Source organism: Lithobates pipiens, unplaced genomic scaffold, assembly GCF_037356315.1.
Source record: "Lithobates pipiens isolate NorthernLeopardFrog02 unplaced genomic scaffold, aLitPip1_a1.2 Scaffold_8, whole genome shotgun sequence".
Classification (NCBI taxonomy): domain Eukaryota; kingdom Metazoa; phylum Chordata; class Amphibia; order Anura; family Ranidae; genus Lithobates; species Lithobates pipiens.
Window position 1 is genome coordinate 631,822,602 of NW_027507903.1, and position 23,520 is coordinate 631,846,121.

The window sequence follows — 23,520 nt, forward strand, 5'->3', positions numbered from 1 at the left end:
TATAGTAGATAACTAAGAGGAGCTAACATCATCTACAAATGTAATTGTTAAATCATGTATATAAAATAATCGTGGATATAGCCTTACATCACTGGACCTATATAGTGCAGGTGTGAGGCTCCTTTGGCACAGCAATAAAAAGTTAATCACAATACAAAGGACCAATATGAGAGTTAAACTCCATGTAGGCACAGAGCCTCAGATCAAAAGAAAAAACGGTTAAAAAGTCAAAAGGTTTCAATTTAGGAGTCATCAGTGCTGAAAAACTTGAAAAAATAAAAATAAAAAGAAGAACAAACAAGATCAAGTACGTACGGAACAGCAGGTCGAAAAGATTCGGTGGAAGAAGTCCTCCGGAGTAGGGGACATCATTCATCTTCCGCTCGGATGCCCGAATCCTAGAGACCTCACAAGGAAATATAAAAAGTTAGCGAGAGAAAACTGAAAAAGAAGGGGGTGAAAATTTCCGAGCAGTTAGTTCAGCGCGGTGGGCGAGATTTGGGAGTAGAAGCTATGTCATCCGGCAATCTGGCGGGGGTTCCCTTGCGGACAGACAGCGGGCCAGGTTGGTTACGATGCGGCGTAGCCGAGTAGGGATGCGCTGCCGAACGTGCTGGAGTGTGGGGTAAGCTGGTCTCCGAGTGTAAGTCAGGACGAACTAGGTGAAGGCTTTCCAACAGGCGTTGCAACGATTCCGGGGACGAGCAAGTGTGTTGCTGTCCCTGATAGGAGAATTGTATGGCAAATGGGAACCTCCAGGTGTACTTCAATTGGTGATGAAGTAAGATCTGTAACTGTGGCTTCATGGCCCGGCGCTTGGTGATGGTAAGGGGAGCCAAATCCGAAAAAAGCTGATAAGTATGGCCCTGAAATTGCAACGACTCTTTATTGCGTGCTGCAGTGAGTAGTTGCTCTTTCGTGCGAAAAAAATGCAGCTTAACGATGATATCCCTGGGAGGTCCGTCCGCCTGCCTGTGGGTCAATGCCCTGTGGATTCTATCGAATTCTAGGCGTTCGATTGGTATGCCCGGGGCTAATTCCTGAAACATAGCCGTTACGAAGGACTGAACATCGTCAACTGTCTCAGGGATACCTCTTATTTTCAGGTTGGCTCTTCGGGAGCGATTCTCGGCGTCTTCCCATCTTGAGAGGAGGGTGACATTCTCCTCTCGGAGGGCAATTTGTTCTTGGGCTTGCTCCTGTAAGGTGAGTTCAATATCATCCATTCTGGACTCCAAGGCAGCTGTACGCTGACCGATGTCACGTATCTCCCGCGAGAGTCTATCGGTGATCTGCTCTGAGGTAACTTTCAGGGCTTTCTGTAACATGGCTTCCATGTGTTTAAGAAAGTCACTGGGAATCATACTTGATGGTAAAGAGGAAGCATCCGTGGGATCATGTATACTGTCCTCATGATCATTATCGCTGTCCGAAGTTTTGCGGCTGGGGGCAGAGGAAGCTCGCTGGATAGCAAGGGCCTTAGCCGCCATTTTAGACGAAGCACGGGCGAGGGCCTCCTTGATGGGTTTGGGTTTGTTCTTACCTCTGTGACCCATGAGCACCATACCGTTAGATGCCAGGGTTTGCGAGGTGGAGATACAGTCCAATAAAACGAATGTTGCGGGTCCGGTTCCGTAGTTAGGTCCCGAAACAGTGGTGGAGAGTGCGGAGCCTTAGCAGGATGCGACCGCCATGCTAGACTTCGCGCATGCGCCCCCTTCGCGCATGCGCCCCACTGTGGCTGAATTTTCATGTTGTAGATACGCAGAGCTGTTGCTGTAGACTCATCACTGCAACTTTGCTCTTGCTAGAGATTTGCCACGCAAATTGGCTTCATATTGGAAAAGTGTCAAGTAGAGCTTCAAGTGTACAACTTTCCAGTGAAAATATGCAGCAAGTTAACAGACTTAACCCCAATACACACTATCAATATTTTCTGCTGATTTTTTTCTTCAGATTTACCAAAACCATATAATATGAGGCCAAACCTTAGGAGTTTCAATTTGTATGCAATCAGGCGGTCCCTTGCACTACATGGTTTTGGTAACTCTGAAGACAAAAATCAGCAGAAAATCTGATAGTGTTTATGGGGCTTTACAATTCAACATTACCACACAAGTTATCTTTGCTATCTGGGGGGGAGTGTCAGATGGGCTAGCCGATTTAGATACACTAACAAAGTGAAGACAAACAACAGTTCGCACTTTATAAGCAGGTACAGCAAACAGTTTATTTTTTCCTTTTGGGATAAAGACTTTACATAATTAAATACAAGCTGATCCTTGTAAGCACCCCTCTCATTGGTAAATGGGTTGTCCCATCCCCGTAACTGATACATTCTGCTGGAGAGCTTGTTTTGTTAAAGAAAAAAAAAAACAACAGACTTAGGCCGCGTACACACGGGCGGACTGTTCGCCCAACCTTGTCCGCTGAACAGTGTTTGGGCGGACAGTCCGCTCGTGTGTGGGCTTTCAGCGGACAGTTTCAGCGGACAGTTGGACGGACAAGGTCTTTCGGAAATTCCGAAAAACTGTCCGCTGAAACTGTGTTTGAGCGAACAGTCCGCCCGTGTGTGGGCCTGTCCGCTGTACTTTCGAAATGAGCGGACTGTTCCCGCTCGGAAAGTCCGCCCATTTCGAGCGCGTGTACAGGTAGGCGGGGCCCGCGAAGGAGACGTCGCGGGCTCCGCCGCCTGGAATGGGCTTAAAGGGGAACCCCAACGCCGAAAAAAATCGGCGTGGGGGTTCCCCCCAAGTCCACACCAGACCCTTGTCCGAGCACGCTACCCGGCCGGCCAGGAAAGGGGGCGAGCGAGCGCGCCCCCCCTCCCGAGCCGTACCAGGCCGCGTGCCCTCAACATGGGGGTGCCTTGGGGAAGGGGGGGCCGCGCGGCCCCCCCACCCCAAAGCACCTTGTCCCCATGTTGATGAGGACAAGGGCCTCTTCCCGACAACCCTGGCCGTTGGTTGTCGGGGTCTGCGGGCGGGGGGCTTATCGGAATCCGGGAGCTCCCTTTAAGAAGGGGGCCCCCGGATACCGGCCCCCCACCCTATGTGAATGAGTATGGGGTACAATGTACCCCTACCCATTCACCTGTGAAATAAAGTACAAATAAAAACACAACACAGGGGAAAAAAATATTTTATTGCACAGCCGGGGGTCTTCCGTCTTCGGGGGTCTTCTCGCCGGACTCCTCCGCTATGTGTGTGTAGCTCTTTTGCCAGCGGAGGAGTCCGGCTTTCTTCCTCCCCGCCGCCGGCCTCTTCTCCCGACTTCGGGGGTCTTGTCCCCCTCTTCGGTTCTTCTGCCGGGCCACCGCGCCTGGTCCGTTGGCCCGGTCTTCTGTCGCCGTCTTCCGTTCTTCTGTCGCCGCCTTCGGTTCTTCTGCCGGGCCACCGCGCCTTCTTGTAGCTCTTTTACAGGCGGTGGCCCGGTCTTCTGTCGCCGCTGTCGCCTTCCGTTCTTCTTCTTGTTCTTCTTGTTCTTCTCCAGGAGATGTTGACACGTCGCTCCCTCCGGCCTGAATGCCAGAGCCGCCCTGCGCTGTGACTTATATAGTGACAATGGGGCGGTGTCACATGGTATATGTCACATGGGTTGGTCACATGGGTTGATGTCACATGGGGACTATGACATCGTAAGGGGGCGGGGTCACCATGTGACCAACCCATGTGACATATACCATGTGACACCGCCCCATTGTCACTATATAAGTCACAGCGCAGGGCGGCTCTGGCATTCCGGCCGGAGGGAGCGACGTGTCAACATCTCCTGGAGAAGAACAAGAAGAACAAGAAGAAGAACGGAAGGCGACAGCGGCGACAGCGGCGACAGAAGACCGGGCCACCGCCTGTAAAAGAGCTACAAGAAGGCGCGGTGGCCCGGCAGAAGAACCGAAGGCGGCGACAGAAGAACGGAAGACGGCGACAGAAGACCGGGCCACCGGACCAGGCGCGGTGGCCCGGCAGAAGAACCGAAGAGGGGGACAAGACCCCCGAAGTCGGGAGAAGAGGCCGGCGGCGGGGAGGAAGAAAGCCGGACTCCTCCGCTGGCAAAAGAGCTACACACACATAGCGGAGGAGTCCGGCGAGAAGACCCCCGAAGACGGAAGACCCCCGGCTGTGCAATAAAATATTTTTTTCCCCTGTGTTGTGTTTTTATTTGTACTTTATTTCACAGGTGAATGGGTAGGGGTACATTGTACCCCATACTCATTCACATAGGGTGGGGGGCCGGTATCCGGGGGCTCCCTTCTTAAAGGGGGCTCCCGGATTCCGATAAGCCCCCCGCCCGCAGACCCCGACAACCAACGGCCAGGGTTGTCGGGAAGAGGCCCTTGTCCTCATCAACATGGGGACAAGGTGCTTTGGGGTGGGGGGGGCCGCGTGGCCCCCCCTTCCCCAAGGCACCCCCCATGTTGAGGGCACGCGGCCTGGTACGGCTAAGGAGGGGGGGCGCGCTCGCTCGCCCCCCTTTCCTGGCCGGCCGGGTAGCGTGCTCGGACAAGGGTCTGGTGTGGACTTGGGGGGAACCCCCACGCCGATTTTTTTCGGCGTTGGGGTTCCCCTTTAAGCCCATTCCAGGCGGCGGAGCCCGCGACGTCTCCTTCGCGGGCCCCGCCTACCTGTACACGCGCTTGAAATGGGCGGATTTGCCTCCTCCTTACGTGGGCGAGTCCGTTCATTTCAAAAGTTGAGCGAACTGTTTGCCCAACCTTGTTCGTCAAACAGTCCGCTCGTGTGTGGGCAAGTCCGCTCATGCAAATTTTGAGCGGACTGTTTGATGAAACTGTTTGCCGAACAAGGTTGGGCGAACAGTCCGCGCGTGTGTACGCGGCCTTACAGGCGAAATCACAAGGTGAAGAAAAAAAAACAGCCATCACATCTAAGAATCGGTAAGCTGCATTATAATAAATGTTTGATTTTCGGTTTCATATTGTTTTAAGTTATGATAGTAACCTAATATGGTACGTTATAGGCCTCATCTTTTATTTTTCTAATGAATCTAATAACCTGATCAATCAAAATAAGATCATATTCATGAATAAAGTATCTTGGTGCTGATGACCAATTATCGATAATTTTCCTCCCTAGAGAATCGGCTCATTTTGGTCTTATCACACATTGATTGTATAATACAATTGTAGCATATATGACCATCAGAGAGCTTGTTCGGGGAGAGCATAATGTACAGATAGTGTTTCTAAAGAGTTTGAAGCAGGGGTGGACTGACAACTCATGGGGCCCCCGGGCAATAGGAGATTATGGGGCCCCCAGGCAATCCGAGATTATGGGGCCACACAGTATACACATACACAGTATATAATCACACAGTATACACATACATGTACACACAGTATACACAGACGTGTCTCTATTGGCTGAGAAGGTACTGGAGAGGTGGGGCAGCTATAATCTCCGGATGTTTAGACCAAAAGGATGTCGGTAAGGGACATTTCAGAGACAGATGTAAAAAAATACAGATTTTTACACACTGTCCCTGGTTTTACTGAGGCTGGAAACCCTGATGGGGCCCCCTAGTGGCTCGGGGCCCTTGGGCAGTGCCCGAGTGGCCCAATGGTCAGTCCGCCCCTGGTTTGAAGGGTCATCTCAAAATGGTATTTCAGGTTTTTTTGGTCATGTTGGACAAGTAAATCCTCTGACAGTTTTTATGGGTTTCGTTAACACTATCATTGAGATTTATGGTCACGACTCTACACACCTAAATGTAGCCATTATGAGGGATTCCCACCATATCCACCGGATTTTCCTTTTGTGAGCTGGAACACATAAAGTTGGGCAGGAACTCCCAATGTGGACAAAAACAGAGCCAGAAAACATGGCTGTGATGGCAGTCTTGAGGCACTCCATCCTAAAATGGTTGGAGGAGAGAGTGGGTCTGTACGCAGATGATCTCCCTCGTTTTTCTAAATGATGCTGGGGCCTCTCTGCAGGGTGCCCTCAAAATCATGGAAACCTTCTACACCTTCACGGGTCTGAGAGTGAATTGGTGGTATTTGACCACCTCTGTCGTTTTTTACAAGTTTTAAAAAAAAAAACTATATATTTTTTTTACTTTCTGCTATAAAACAAATCCAATAAAAAAAAATGTAAAAAATCAAATTTCTTCATCAATTTAGGCCAAGGCTACATGTTTTTAGTAAAAAAAAAAGAAAAAAATTGCAATAAGTGTATATTGATTGGTTTGCGCAAGAGTTATAGCCTCTACAATCTATGGGATATATTTATGGAATTTTTAATTTTTTTTATTTTTTACTAGTAATGGCGGTGATCGGCGATTTTCTTAGCAGGACTTCAACATTGCACTGGACAAATCGGATAACTAACTGGCACTTTTTGAGGTCCAGTGACCCCAAAAAGGGGAGGGTGTCCGCAGGTTCCGCAAACCCGATGTTCACCGGAGGCCCACGATCATGTGACGGAGAGGCAGTACGGGGAGATGCCTATGTAAACAAGGCATTTCTCTGTTCTGCCTAGTGACATGACAGGGATCTACTGCTCTCTGTCATCGGGAGCAGTGATCGCTGTCATGTCAGAGGTAGTCCATCCCCTCTACAGTTAGAATCACTCCCTAGGACACGCTTAACCCCTTGATCGCCCCCTAGTGTTGAGCCCCTTCCCTACCAGTGTCATTTATACAGTAATCAGTGGCTATTTCTAGCACTGATCGCTGTATAAATGACAATGGTCCCAAAATATTGCCAAAAGTGTCTGATGCGTCCGCCATAATGTCGCAGTCACAATAAAAATCGCAAGATCACCGCCATTACTAGTAAAAAAAAATGATAATAAAAATGCCATAAATCTATCCCCAATTTTGTAGATGCTACAACTTTTGCGCAAACCAATAAATATAAGCTTATTGCAATTTTTTTTTTTTACCAAAAATATGTAAAAGAAATATACATATCGGGCTAAACTGAGGAAAAAGTTTGTTTTTTACATATATTTTTGGGGGATATTTATTATAGCAAAAAGTAAAAAAATATAGCTTTTTTTTCAAAATTGTAGCTCTTTTTATGTTTATAGTGCAAAAAATAAAAACTGCAGAGGTGATCAAATACCACCAACAGAAAGCTCTATTTGTGGGAAAAAAAGAACATCAATTTTGTTTGGGTGCCACGACGCAGTGTCGAGTCGCAAATAATGCTCTGGTCAGGAAGGGGGTAAATCCTTCCGGGGCTGAAGTGTTTACAATTGACATAGAATAGTGATGGCAGAAAATAGTGGTTAATATATATACCACCACCCCCCCCCCCCCCCCCTTTAGAATGTAAGCTCTACGAGCAGGGCCCTCCTGTACCTTTTGTATTGTAATGTAATTGTGTTGTCCCCCCCATACATTATAATGCGCTGCGTAAACTATTGGCGCTATATAAATTGTGTATCTGAGACTTACCATTTGTAACAGATGTTTATTGTATGTTCATTTTAGCTGTATTTTCCTTCTACTTAACCACTTCAATACAGGGCACTTAAACACCTTCCTGCCCAGACCAATTTTGAGCTTTCAGCGCTGTCGCACTTTGAATGACAATTGCGCGGTCATGCTACACTGTACCCAAATGAAATTTTTATCATTTTTTTCCCACAAATAGAGCTTTCTTTTGGTGGTATTTGATCACCTCTACGGTTTTTATTTTTTGCGCTACAAATAAAAAAATACCGAAAATTTTGAAAAAAAAAATGTTTTTTTTTGTTTCAGTTTCAAAACTTTGTAAATAAGTATGTTTTCTCCTTCACTGATGGGCACTGATGGGGCTACACTGATGGGCACTGATAAGGTGGCACTGATGGGCACCAATGTGGCACCAATGAAGTGGCACTGATAGGCGGCACTGATGAGCGACACGGATGGGCGACACGGATGGGCGACACGGATGGGCGACACGGACGGACACTGATAGGTGGCACAAATTGGCACTGATAGCTGGCACGGATGGGTGGCACGGATGGGCATGGATAGGCGGCACAGGTGGGCATGGATAGGCGGCACAAGTGGGCATGGATAGGCGGCACAGGTGGGCACTCATAGGCGGCACAGGTGGGCACTCATAGGCGGCACAGGTGGGCACTCAGGCGGCACAGGTGGGCACTCAGGCGGCACAGGTGGGCACTCATAGGCGGCACAGGTGGGCACTCATAGGCGGCATCGGTGTTATAGTAATGGATGCCAATCAGTGCCAAACAATAATGCATGCCAATCAGTGATGCCCATTGTGGTCACTGATTGGCATCCATTATGGGCACTGATTGGCACCCATTGTGCTGACTGGCACCCTGGTGGTCTAGGGAGGATTATGGATTTTTATTACCTTTTCCCTGGTGGTCTAGTGGTGTCCCTGGTGGTCCAGTGTGGGCATCCTCGGGGGGGCTGTGCTGATAATCGATCAGCACAGACCCCCCCTGTCAGAGGAGCAGCCGATCGGCTCTCCTCTACTCGCGTCTGACAGACGCGAGTGAGGGAAAGCCGATCACCGGCTCTTCCCATTTACACTGTGATCAGCCGTGATTGGACACGGCTGATCACATGGTAAAGAGTCTCCGTCGGAGACTCTTTACCGAGATCGTAGTTGCCGGGTGTCAGACTGACACCCCGCAACAACGATCGCCGCGATGCGCGCCCCCGGGGGCGCGCAGCGGCTCATTATCCTAATCACGTCATATGACGTCCGGTTAGGATAATGAAACCACTTTGCCGCCGTCAATTTGTAATAGGGCGGGCGGCAAGTGGTTAATAAAAGTTTATTGGAAAAAAAAATTGTGTATAATAATAATAATAATAGTAATAATAATTATTATTATAAATAAATATATATATATATATATATATATATATATACACACATATATATATATATATATACATATATATATATATACACACATATATATATATATATATACATATATATATATATATATATATATATATATATATATATATATATATATATATATATATATATATATACATATATATATATATATATATATATATATATACACATAAATATATATATATATATATATATATACACATAAATATATATATATATATATATATATATATATATATATATATATATATATATATTTATTTATTTTACCTTTTTTGTTTGCATTTCGATCTATGCTTGTCCCAAGCATGTTCGGATCCACTTACTGTTGACTGACTCTTGATATGTCTTCATATTGAAGATACTGCCCCCCTCAAACCTCTTTCACTACCTTGATGTATTTAAAGGTTTCAACCATGTTTCCCCTTTCCCCTATATATAGATATAGATAGAGGAATCAGGGCCTCCTTCCTCCTGCTGGTGACCCATCCAGTGATAACTAAAGATCTACATCAACCTTTCTCAACCTTTTAACCCTAGAGGAACCCCAAAAATAATTTTCAGGTCTCGAGGAACCCTTTCCAAAACCAATTTATTAGGGGTCAATAGGAACAATGCCCTTTATACTGGTGGCCAATAGGAAGAGTGTCCCACTTAAAGTGGTGCTCAGAATGCCACCCTTAAAGTCTGCTGAAAAGATATTTGGTGTCATGCTGCTGGCTTTGCTAAGTGATGCTGAACCTTGGACTCTGTAGGCACCATAAAAAAGGTGGTTCATCAGCCACAGCTCAAGGAACCCCTAACAACCTCTGAAGGAATCCCAGGGTTCCACGGAACCCTGGTTGAGAATGGCTGATCTATATAGAGGAATTAGAACCTCCTTCCTCCTGATGGTGACCCCTCTAGTTTTATAAATATCTATATAGTGGAATCAGGAACTCCTCCCTCCTGGTGATGACCCCTTTAATGATGTATCCTAGAAGTCTATTCATTTTTCCCCAATGCATGTCCACACTGTTTGCTAATTTTGCAATCATCTGAAATAAGAACCCACAAATATTTTTCTTCTGTAGTGCTGACTAACACTGCAACCCCAATAGTGTACTCTACCAAGGGATTAATCTTCCCAAATGCATTATTTTACCTTTAGAAACATTGAACTTCAGTTTCCATTGCTTTGACCAATCTTCCAGCAATGCCAAATCATGCTCCGTGTTCCAGACACCTCCAGGGATATGAACTCTATTGCACACATGTGTAATCAGCAAAAAGTCATACCTTACCCAACAACCCTTTAGTTATATCACTTACATATCCGTAGATTACATAAAACAGGACCCAGTACAGAGCCTTGTGGTACACCACAAGTGACTGGTCTCTGTTCTGAATGAACCCCCTTTACAATTACAACCACACTCTGGTATCTATCCTTTATCCAAAGGCATATCAACAGAACCTAGCTTGTATAGACTACTGCCTAGTACACACTGGCAGAATGTCCGTAGACAGAGGCCGGTTCAATAAAAACCATCCAACATTTGGCCCGTGTGTATATCAGCCGGTCCGACAGAAGCCAGCTTCTGTCAGATGAGCATGCTGGAAAATCAGCAACCGACCAGGTCCCAATCAGTGACTACCAACCAGTAGAGAAAGTAAGTGTATGTAGATACCCTTTATTGGTGCTTTAGGGAGGTGAAATAATTGTTATTTTCTCAGATGTTGACCTAGGAGCCCCTCAGCCCTCAACTATCACACAGTAGCTCTCTCCTTTTCATCCTGAAGTGATGATCCCAATAGTGCTCCCTCACCTCTATGGAATCATTTGTTGATTGTGAGGTTTCATTGTGCATGGATTATAATGCACTTTATTTGTACAGTAAGTGTATTTTATCATGATATTAGTTTAAAAAAAACACATCTATGATGGTATTACACTATGTGGTTATTGTTTGTATCCCCTTGCCTCCGAGTGCTGGTTCATGTGAAATCCAGATGCTATCCATTTTGAAATGCAAAGCGACACAAGTGCATTCACTCATTCTGGGGGGGGGGGGGGGGGGGGTCATGCACACATGTATAAACAAAGGACATAAAACGTTTTAATTTTTTTAAATAGTATTTATATTTATTTAACAATATACTGATGTTTGCTTCACAGGTATGGAATGATAAGCATAAATAATTGTGACAATCTGTTTGTGAGTGCAAACAAAAGTTCCCTTATTAAAATACTTTATAAAAAGATTTAATTTCTTTGGTCTCCGTGACTGTGCTCTTCATTGCTTCTCAGCCTACCTACCCCACCGCACCTTCAGTGGCACTTACAATTCTACCTCCTCCTCTCCTCTTCGTTTTTCTGTTAGGGTCCCCCAAGGTTCTGTTCTTGGACCTCTCCTACTCTCGATCAACACCTTTTCCGTGGGTCAGCTGATGGATTCCCATGGTTTTTCAATACCATTTCTATGCTGATTTCACCCACATCTATCTCTCTACCCCTGACCTCACTCCATCAGTCTCCTCGTGTATCACTGATTTATCAGCAGACCTATCAGACTGGATGTCACAACTACTTCTTCAAACTCAATTTATCGGTAACCAAGCTCATAACATTTTCTCCCCCACATGCCTCTTTCCCTGACTTCTCTGTCAAGATCTATCAACTCATCCCCACATGCCAGAGGAGGTGTAATCATGAACTCTCCTTTCGGCCCCACATTCAAACCCTGTCTAAAGCTTGCCACCTCAACCGCCGTTAAAATCCCCAAAATATGCCCCTTCCTAACGGATGACACCAAAAATGCTTCTCCTTTACTTCCCTGTTATCTCTCGCCTCGACTACTGCAATTCCCTTCTCATTGGGAATCATGAATGCTTCTGCCAGACTTACCACCCTACCAACCGCTTAATGTCTCCTACTACTCTCTGCCAATACCATTATTGGCTTTAGCTCACCCAACTAGGTCTTAGGTGGAACATAGAGAATGATTTGGTTGATATTTTGAGGCTGTTAGGGATGTAGCTGGGGGTAGAGTTGTGGGTAGCTTTGTAAGTTGTTGTTAGTATTTTGAATTTCTCCATAATACACCCCTTTCCAAACCAATGACACCAAAAATGCTTCTCCTTTACCCCCCGGTTGTCTCTCCCCTCATCTACTGCAATTCCCTCCTCATTGGCTTACCTTTACATAGGCTATCCCCCTTCAGTCCATCATGAATGCTGCTGCCAGACTTACCACCCTACCAACCTATTAATGTCTGCTACTCCTCTCTACCAATCCCTTTATTGGCTTCGGCTCAGCCAACTAGGTTTTAGGAGAAACAAAGAGAATGATTTGGTTGATATTTTTCACCCAACCCAACAAAATAAATTCAAAACCTCCTGGTCTCCACCAACCGTCTTTGGGCAGATTATCTCCCCAAAGACCAAAGCGAAGAGTCTTGGGGTTATTTTAGACGCACAAATGTCAATGGATGCGCAAATAGGATCAGTAGTCAGTGGATCTCACCACCTGCTGCGCATGCTTCACAGACTCATCACTTTTATCCCAAAGAATGACAAAGCAGTGGTATTTGGAACAATCATTAATTCACGACTGGACTACGCAAACTCGCTTTACATAGGATTACCACAATATCAACTTGCGTGATTACAACTCATCCAAAACACGGCGGCAAGGCTGATAACAGGAAAGAAACCCTGGGAATCCATCTCTCCTTCGCTGAGGCGCTTACATTGGCTAACTGTAAACAAATCAGATCACGTTCAAGACCCTTTGCCTCAACCACAAATGCGTGCATAGAGAAGCTCCGCAATACCTAATGGAGAAAATAAATCATTACACACCAAACCGCAGTCTTCGATCAGCCAACAAAAACCTCCTCCTCGTGCCCAAAGCCCGGTATAAATCCAAGGGGGATTGGAGATTCGCTGTCCAAGGGCCTCGGCTATGGAATGCTCTACCAATCAACATCCGCCTGGAAGAAAATCACCTAGCTTTTAGGAAAAAACTCAAGACCTTCCTCTTTTAGCAGATGATCAAAGCTCGCCACAGCGCCTAGAGGCGATTCAGTTCGCATTGTGCGCTATACAAGTATTTCATTCATTCATTCAAAATACTAACAACAACTTACAAAGCTATCCACAACTCTACCCCCAGCTACATACATAACAGTCTCAAAATATCAACCAAACCTTTCTCTCTGTTTCTCCTAAGACCTCCTGTTCTCCAGCTCCCTTGTCTCTTCCTCCCATTCTCGCCTCCAGGACTTCTCCCAAGCCTCTTTTATTCTCTAGATCTCCTTTCTAGAATCTGTCCGACTATCTCCTACTCTGTCCACTTTTAGGCGATCCCTGAAAACCCTCATCTTCAGAGAAGCATATCCCACCTCCATCTAACAACTGTACTTTTATTTTCTCCATCAGCTCATCCCCCACAGTTAATACCTTTTGTATCCCTTGACCCTCCCTTTAAGATTGTAAGCCAGGGGTCTCAAACTGGTGGCCCTCCAGCTGTTGCGAAACTACAAGTCCCATCATGCCTCTGCCTCTGGGAGTCACGCTTGTAACTGTCAGTCTTGTAATACCTCATGGGACTTGTAGTTTTACAACAGCTGGAGGGCCATCAGTTTGAGACCCCTGTTGTAAGCTCTAACAAGCAGGGCCCTCTGATTCCTCCTGTATTGAATTGTATTGTAACTGTACTGTCTGCCCTTGTGTTGTAAAGCACTGCATAAGCTGTATATAAATCCTGTATAATAATAATAATAATAATAATAATAATAAAATAATGGTTAATTCACAGTCATTGGGACATCAAGATACCAATGAAAAAAAATCTTAGATGCTTGAAAAAGCAAGCAACAGATATGACTGATTTTGAGATGTTTGAATAATTCAATTTTAAATTGTATGGCTTTTGGTAGCCACTCAAATTGATTGCTACTAAATTTGTTTTCTCATGTGTTTTGATAACAGTTTGTGGTAATCTTTTGTTTTGGGCCAGAAGTTATGAAGTTGATTTATTCTGGGACATTTATTTCCTCTTTTTAAGGATGTCTCCGCAAAAAATGATAAACAAACTAATATCTGCCCCTTCTTGCCAGGCAAAGGACTTTGGCTTTCATGTACAAAAAGTTTAAGATGAAAATGGGAACTTTCCTATCTAGAATAATGAGCACTTCTAATGGATTTTCTCATTATAAAGCACCAAGACAGACCTGATTTATTTTCTTCACCATTACATGTGGTTAGAAATCAAGGTCAGGTATTATTAGATTTTGGCTACTCTTAAAAAAAAAAAAAAATAAGAAAGATTTTGGCTCAATTTTTGCTTCATCTCTTCCTAAAAAATAGCAAGAGTGTGTCTTTTATTTCTTTATTTCTTAGGCTGTATAAGGTGGACCTTTCTGATATTGAATAATGAGCACTTTTGTTGGAGGTTCATATGGAAAAGCATAAGCATAGACCTGATTTTCATTCCTCACCAGACCATTACATTTAGTGGGGATTCAAGGTCAGGTATGGTTAGATTTTGACCACTCAAAGAAAAAAAAAGAAAGAAAGAAAAATGTTGGCTCAACTTTTGCTTCATCTCTTCATAAAAATTAGCAAGAGTGAGTCTTTAATTTCTTTGGCTGTATAATTTGGAACTTTCCTGTTTGGAATAATGAGAACTTTTGTTGGAGGTTCTCATTGAAAAGCACCAGCGTAAACCTGTTTTTCTTTCCTTACTGGAGCAATACATTTAATGCCGTGTACACACGACTAGACTTTCTGGCAGACTAGGTCTGACGGTCATCCCGACAGACTTTTGGCGAACTTTCTGAACAAACGGACTTGGCCACACACAATCACACCAAAATCCAATGGATTCGACCGTCATGACGTACGACCGGACTAGAGTAAGGAAGTTCATAGCCTGTTGCCAATAGTAGCCCTAGCGTTGGTTTTCGTCTGTCGGACTAGCATACAGAGGAATTAATTTTTCAACCGGACTCGAGTCCATTGGAAAGATTTGAAACATGTTCTAAATCTAAAGTCTGTCAGATTTTTCGACAGCAAAGGTCCGATGAAGCCCACACACGGTTGAATTGTCAGACAGATTTGTTCCGTTGGATCTTTGCTGTCGAAAAGTACACATGTGTACACGGCATAATGGGGAATCAGGGTCAGGTATAGGTAGATTTTGGTTACTGTTTAACAAAAAAATTCTTGTTTTACGTCTTTGTGAAAAATTGCAAGAGTGAGTCTTTGATTTCTTAGACTGTATAAGTTGGAACTTTCCGATTTGGAATAATGAGCAGTTTTGTTGGCAGTTCTCATTGAAAAGCACCAACATAGACCTGATTTCCATTCCTCACCTGACCAGTACATCTAGTGGGTACATTTTTACCACTCTTAGAAAAGATTTGGCTCAAATTGTTGCTTTGTCTCTTCCTAAAGACCAGCATGAATGTGTCCCTGCTTTCGTTATATCTTAGGTTGTATAAGTTGGAACTTTCCTATTTGGAATAATGAACTCTTTTTTTGGAAGATCTCATTAAAAAGCACCAGCGTAGACCTGATTTTCTTTTCCTCACCGGAAAAATACATTGAATGGTGAAGGAAAAGAAAGGGTCAGGTATGGGTTGATTTTTGCAACTAAGACTTGTATTGGCTCTGTTCTTGCTTCATTTCTTTGTAAAAAAATTGCAAGAGTGTGTTTTTGATTTCTCGATTTCTTAGGCTGTAGATTATAGGGTTAGTGAAAGGAGTGAGCAGGAGGAAAACAAGAGACCTGAATTTGTTTTCGTACATTGAACTTGCATCGGGAGGTGACATGTAAACTGCAATCAGACTCCCATAGTATGTACAAACAACTATTAAATGAGAACTGCAGGTTGAAAAGGCTTTCTTCTTCCCATTCAGAGATGAAATATTGAAGATCGCAAAGAAGATACAGCTGTAGGACAGTGTAATACAGAGGAAGGGAAGGAAGATAACAAAAATGTTAAATGAATAATCAAGCCAATGCAATGTAGAGACCTCTACAGAGGAAAGAGCCAGTAGAGGAGCAAAATCACAAAAGAAATGGTCAATGAGGTTGGAGGTACAGAACGGAAGCTGGTATATCAGAATAACTTCAACTTTTATTAGCATAATCCCTACTATCCAAGACCAAAGACTCAAGCGTAAAGAAAAGCTTAAGCTCATTATAGAAGAGTAACGTAACGGTAAGCAAATCGCCAAATATCGGTCAAAAGACATCATCATGAGGAGACAGCACTGGGCATAGGTTGACGCAAACACAAAGAAATATTGGGATAGGCAACCGTTTATAGTCATGGTGTGCCCATCCAGCCAAACAATGCACAACATGTTGGGCACTATGCTGGTGGAAACAATGAGGTCTGCCAAGGCAAGGTTTGAGAGGAATAAATACATTGGACGGTGGAGGATATAACTGGAAGATACCAGCAAAACAATTAACAGGTTCCCAACGACTGCACATATGTGTACTAATAGTATTAAGCCAAATACAACAATCTTACTCTTGTAAGTGTTCTGAAAGCCAAGGAGGATGAATTCTGTCACTATGGTCTGATTTTCACCACACATGATAAAATGTTCATATTTGCTCCTAATCTAGAAAATAATGAATTCATATGTGTTAGCATCACAATAAACATTAATGTAATTTTATATAAATTGGACCTTTTAAGCCATGAAAATAGTAAAATTCCAGATAAATATAGTTTTTGTTTTGCCGACACTCCCCGCCAAAAAAAAAAAAAAATGAACTCCATGTAAACGGTTAAAAACAAAGGTGAAAACAAAGGAGCTGCCTTAATTGCTGAAGCATTTGCATTTTTGCCCAGGCAGTCCTGAGATTTACTCAGCTATGCCACACAGCAGTGCCCTGCCCCAGGAGGTAAAACTTATAGGTCTTGTACCTTCCTCACTTTGTGACTAGACAGTGACAGGAGAAGTAGCAGACTGATGATCTCAGCTCTCTATCACTGTCCTTTCTCCTCCTATCACCATGCTCCTTTTTAACACAGCTGATTGGCTACTTGTGCTGCTTCACCTTCTCCAAGTCTGACATCTGCTAAAACTGGGACCAATTCCAGTTGAAATTCAAATACTTAAAAAAAATGTAAAGTAAATTACATAAACTATAATGTATTTTAGATCTTTAACCACATGTGTACCAAGGTACGTGTATTAATGTCATGATAGTTAAGTAGTTAAATTAAGCTCACAGCTCCTGAAGGAGTGAGCTTGATGCCAGCTTTAAGAGCCAGTGAAGTACTTTCTGATAAAAGTGATCAGACGGCATTAGAGCTCGTCGTTCACTTCTACATGGCTCTGAAAAGGGGCATTCCACCCCCCAACAGTGGCACCTGTGGTGGCTCTCGAGCTCTCCCATCCCACCGGGAAGCCTGGAACCGCAGGAAACAACTTCCCTCTTTACAGCAGGAGGAACTTGGGGAACATCCATTCCATGATCTCTCCTGCAACAATGTGTATTATGTCATTTCCAGGGTCATAGCTGCCATTCCTCAGCTAGTGAAGCCAAGGATGGAGCTATTCCGGCATGATCTGTGATGGAACAGTTGCATTGGAGGACAAGGGAGACATTGGGGGTCTAATAGACCCCCAATGTCTCCCTTGTTAACGCTAAACCAATGACCTTTAAAGGCTTTTAAGTTGTTGCCTAAGGAGGACTTTTTGGTATTATTATTATTACACAGAATTTATATAGCGCCAACAATTTGCTCAGCGCGCTTTACAACATAAAGACAGACAGTGCAATTGCAATACACTTTAATACAGGAGGGATCAGAGGGCCCTGCTCATTAGAGCTGACAATCTAAGATGGAGGGTCAAGAGATAAAAAAGGTAATAACTATCGTGGGATAGGCTGGGATGGGATTGGTACAATTTTTTGTGATTCTACAGGCGTGCACAAGTTTAATGCCACGTACAAACAAGCGGATATTCCGTCAGAAAAATCTTGGATGGTTTTTCTGACGAAATTCTGCTCAAGCTTGGCTTGCATACACATAGTCACACAAAAGTTCACCGAACTTTCGACCATCAAGAATGCGGTGATGTACAACACTACTACGAGCCGAGAAAATTAAGTTCAATGCTTCCGAGCATGCATCAAATTGTTTACGAGCATGCGTAGGAATTTTGCACATCAGAATTGGTACAGACGATCGTAACTTCTGATAGGAACTTTTTCCGACCGAAAAATTGAGAAGCTGCTCTCAGTATTTTGTTGGCTGGAATTCCGCCAGCAAAAGTCCAATGGAGCATACACATGGTCGCATTTCCCGACCAAATGCTCTCATCGGACTTTTGCTGGCGGAATTTGCTATCGTGTGTACGCGGCATAAGACTTGACACATTTGGTATTTACTTAACGCAACCCCGTCTTTTATATTTCATCAAAAATCCATTTTAATGTATTGCTCTTTAAAAATATGTGTTTGATAAATACTGTAACTGCATAAATATTGTACAACATTAAAAAATTGCAAACTACCACCAGTTTGTTCCTTCGGGGTCTCTGCTTTTCAAAACATGGAATTTTGTGGGGTTTACAGTAATTTCTAGAAAAAAAAAAAGTAAGAAATGCAGATTTTAACACGTGTGCAAAAAATAATAAGAAAAAGTAAAAAAAATTGCCCCGTGGTTGACAACGTGGCTGATGATGTGTGATATGTATCATTGTAATGATATTATTATTAATAATAATAATATTGTTAGATGGTCAAATAGATTTTGTTCGAGACTGTGGAGGAGGAAGTATGGGAACAGTGGTCGACCATGGCGCACAAAGGCATACTCAATACTTCACCAGTGGAAGTGAACTGTTGTCCAGATGGTACCTTCTAGAGAGGCTGGCTAGACTGCACCTTAGCACTTAACCCCTTTTCCTCAGAGGGTGTGGAGGCGAGGGTGATATGTTCCTTGTCTGGTAGTCCTGCCCGAAGGTCCAGCAATTTTGGATCAGAATATTCAATCTGGTCTAATTAGTGACAGGACAAAATATCCCTAAAACCCCTAAAACTGCACTGTTTGCGGGCTTGCTGGATGAGATCCCCAGACATCTCCGAACCCATATTTTTTATTTTTTTGTATAGCAGCTAAAATGACAATAGCATGAGCATGGAAATCTCCAGTGGTTAATGTTGCTTTAGTAAAACATAAACTCTCCTGGATCATGGTCAATGAAAAACTGATGCATCATCAGAAACAGACAAGCCTGATTTGAAAAAGTATGGATCCCGTGGATTAAATACCTGCAAGCCCCATAGTTCTAGGGAGTGTTCGGGGCGGGGACCTGGTTTGAGGGAACCAATTCTCATTTTTGTTCTTTCTTTCTTTCTTTCTTTCTTTCTTCTACTTCTTTCCTTTATCCTTCATTTCTCTCTTCTTATGGTTTGCTATTACATATATGGATGCAAATGGTGAGTTCTTTGGGCCACTCATATTTCAAGGTCAGTATGGGAGCAAGGTATTCTGTTTTGAGGTGCTAGATTAACTCTGACTATAAGTTCTCCCATATCTTTTCATGCTACTGCGTTAACACTTGACCATCTGTTTCAGTTTTGTTTTTCAAAGTAATGACCATTGCTTCTGATATAAAAGCAATTATATCTATACTATATTACCAAAAGTATTGGTACACTTGCCTTTACATGCACATGAACTTTAATGGCATTCTAGTCTTAGTCCATAGGGTCCAATATTGAGTTGGCCCACCCTTTGCATCTAAAACAGCTTCAACCCTTCTGGGAAGGCTGTCCACAAGGTTTAGGAGTGTGTCTATGGGAATGTTTGACCATTCTTCCAGAAGCACATTTGTGAGGTCAGGCATTGATGTTGGACAAGTAGGCCTGACTCACAGTCTCCATATCTAATTCACCCCAAAGGTGTTCTATTCGGTTGACTCTGTGTAGCCCAGTCAAGTTCCTCCACCTCAAACTCACTCATTCACGTCTTTATGGGCCTTGCTTTGTGCAGGGGTGAGCAGTCATGTTGGAACAGGAAGGGGCCATCCCCAAACTATTCCCACAAAGTTGGGAGCATGAAATTGTTCAAAAGGTCTTGGTATGCTGACGCCTTAGGAGAGGTGTAGGAAACCTCGGCCCTCCAGCTATTTTGAAACTACAAGTCCCATGAGACATTGCAAGACCCTAACGATCACAGGCATGACTCCTAGAGGCAGAGGCATGATGAGAGTTGTAGTTTCCCCACAGCTGGAGGGCCAAGGTTGCCTACCCCTGCTTTAGGAGTTCCCTTCACTGGAACTAAAGGGCCAAGCCCAACCCCTGAAACACAACCCCCACACCATAATCCCCCCTCCACCCAAATGATGTGCACAAAACAAGGTTCATAAAGACATGGTTGGCCAAGCTTGGGGTGGAGGAACTTGACTGGGATTTTGTTGCAGTAACCTTTGTTATTACATGGGTGTTTCGGTATCCAGCTGCTGTAGATTATGCATTTATGGCTTTAATTTTTGCACCCCGGAATATGAAGGCAATGTATGCACAAGTTCCAGAATTGTTTCTTGGATGGTTAAGCTAGTTATCTTTTAACAGCTAACGTAGGTGGGCTTGGGTGATTAAAAATTTTCATCAACAACTTATCGGAGATGAATTCACAAAGTTTATCACACATGTTACAAATCCTTAAAATACCACAAACTCCTGCCAATTGTGATGCTTTATGAGATGTGTAAGAAGAGCAGGAAAAAAAAAAAATTCAAGTTTGGATGAGATATACATGAGATAAATTAGTGAATCTAGAGAAATTAAGGTTTTAAGTAGTTAAATAGATATAAAATATTTTAAAAAAAATTGCCTTGCTCCTAGGCAAGATATATTGGGTATTGAACGTTAGTGAATTACTACGAAGTAAAATAAAGAAGGTAGTAAAAACAAATGCAAAAATGCATCTTGTAAAACATAGTTCGGCTGTACTGTATACACTGAGGCTGATTTACCATAAGGAGTTGATAATCTTCACTCAATACATGAGTGAAAAAGTAAAAAAAAAAAAAAATGTTTTATATATATATATATATATATATATATATATATATATATATATATATATATATACACACACACACATATATATATATATATATATATATATATATATATATATATATATATACACATTTTTTTCTACTTAACAAAAAAACATAAGAAAAGAAAAACAGAAAAGAGTAAACCTATTCAAAAATACGTCATCTAATGTAAAGATGTATCCCTAAACAAAGAAAATAATTATTAAATAATAAAAAAAAAATTACACAAACAAATATACCGTTCCATCCAATGTAAAGATGTATCCCTAAGAATAAGAAAGACATTTAAAAATAAAAAATAAAATACACAAACAAATATACCATGCCATCTAATGTAAAGACGTGTCCCTAAAATAGGAAAAAAAATACTAAATAAAAACAATACACAAATATACCATGACATCCAATGTAAAGATGCATTCATAAACTAAGAAAGTAATTTAAAAAAAAAATACACAAACAAATACACCATGCCATCTAATTTAAACATGTATCCCTAAACTAAGAAAATAATAAAAAAATAAAATACACAAACTCACATATCATGCCATCCAATGTAATTATAGATATCTAAACTAAGAAAGTAAATAAACAAATAAGAAGTAAAATAAACAAACACATATAACATGCCATCCAATGTAAATATGTATTGCTAAACTCAGTAAGTAATTAAAAAATAAAAAATAAAATACATAAGCAAATACTCTGTGCTATCTAATGTAAAGATGTAACCCTAAACTAAGAAGAGAATTACTAAATAAAAAAACTAAAATACACAAACAAATATACAATGCTATGAATGGCATGGTATATTTGTTTGTATATTTTAGTTTTTTTTATTTAGTAATTATTTTCTTACTTTAAAGGTGTATCACTAAATTAATAAAATAATTTAAAAATTTAAAAATGAAATACACAAACAAATATACTACACCATCCAATGTAAAGCTGTATTCCTAAATTAATAAAATACTTTAAAAAATAAAAAATAAAATATACAAACAAATATACCATGCCATCCAATGTAAAGATGCGTCCCTAAACGAAGAACATAATTAACAAATAAAAAATAAAATACAAAAACAAATGTGCCATGCCATTTAATGTAAAGATCTGTCTCTAAACTAAAAAAAAAAAAAGTTAAAAAAATAAAATATATATATATATAATAATATACAGGAAAAAAAATCAGAAAAAATGTCAATGTTTAAAAAATAGTTACAAATCTATTTTCATAGTTATAACTGATCCATTAAAATATCATATTTCAACTTACAATATCTGTTAATCCATTAATCAGTAAGCTATAAAGCTGTTTTGTTTTCACTGGTAATTTGGTTATCTGATCTTTTCTGTCTGCCTGTATTACCTGTAATTAACCATCTTTTATATCCTCACTTACCCATGGAGACTGATTGCAGACAAATAACAAGAAAATGAGTGCATTCCCAAGAGCACGCCCCTGATAACTATGAAGCCCCTCATCAATTATCACCGTGAATAAGCATCCAGTGCTTGTGTTTTCTTGTTAATGTCCCTAAACTAGAGGTCAGCAAACCACCTTCAAAAAAATAAAAATAAAATAAAAAACCTCAGACAAGCTACCTGCTGGGATCTAGAGAGAATTAAGCTGATCCACCGAGACTAGAATAGAGATAAGAGACCTGAAGATACAATAAACAAGTTATTCACAAATAAGAGCAAACACAAAGAGGAAACAAATTGGAACCTGTAACAGTATTATAATTCAAACTCAAAACATAACATATATTCCAGTCAAAATTGCAAATTAAAATATATCTAAAGCCATTTTTTTTTTGTGGTCTGTGCCCAAATGAGTAATTTCCTTTCACTTCCTAGATTTCAAAAGTAACCACTTCCACCACCTATAGCAGAATGACGGCTGGGGATGGCCGGGCGGTGGTTCAGTTATCCTGACTGGGAGTCATATGACGTCCTTCAGGACAACAGCCGCCGCGTGCCCCCCCTCGGATGCCTACACTGGACCACCAGGGAAGCCACCAGGACCACCAGGGAAGGGGGCAACATGTGGATGGCCAGGTATGTATTCCATGGCCATCCACATGTGCAAATGAATGCCCAATCTGTGCCAATTAGTGCCCACAAATGGGCACTGATTGGTACCATTATGTAACAAATTACATCAGTAATGCCCAGCAATGCCACCTATCAGTGTCATCAGTTCAACCCATTGGTGTCCATCAGTGCCCATCCATGCTCATTAGTGCCCCCCCTATCAGTGCTGATCCATTCCCATCCATGCCACCTATCAGTGGCACCCATAAGTACCTATCAGTGCCACCCATAAGTACCCATCAGTGCCGCCTATGAGTGCCCATCAGTGCCACCTATGAGTGCCACCTATGAGTGCCCATCAATGCCACCTATCAGCGCCCATCATCATTGCCCATCAGTGCCACCTCATTAGTGGCACCATATCAGTGCCCATCAGTGCCGTCTTATCAGTGCCCGTCAGTGCAGCCATATTAATGCCCATCATTGAAGAGGAAAACGTACTTATTTACAAAAAATTTAACAGTAGCAAAGA

The 23,520-nt window shown here is 42.3% G+C and overlaps 1 protein-coding gene across 1 annotated transcript; it reads right to left on the bottom strand.

Annotated features, from left to right (window-relative positions):
* Positions 1–11,026: 11,026 nt before the first annotated feature.
* Positions 11,027–22,297, bottom strand: LOC143961521 (olfactory receptor 10A3-like). The gene is made up of 2 exons (XM_077470816.1): positions 22,228–22,297; positions 11,027–16,483 (listed from the first exon to the last, which is right to left on the bottom strand). Exon 2 carries the CDS (start codon positions 16,454–16,456, stop codon positions 15,500–15,502), a length of 957 nt encoding a protein of 318 aa, XP_077326942.1. The 5' UTR covers positions 16,457–16,483; positions 22,228–22,297; the 3' UTR covers positions 11,027–15,499.
* Positions 22,298–23,520: the final 1,223 nt, after the last annotated feature.

Bases quoted from the DNA above. Each gene is read 5' to 3' on its own strand.
- LOC143961521 (XM_077470816.1), bottom strand. From the start codon at position 16,456: ATGTGTGGTGAAAATCAGACCATAGTGACAGAATTCATCCTCCTTGGC.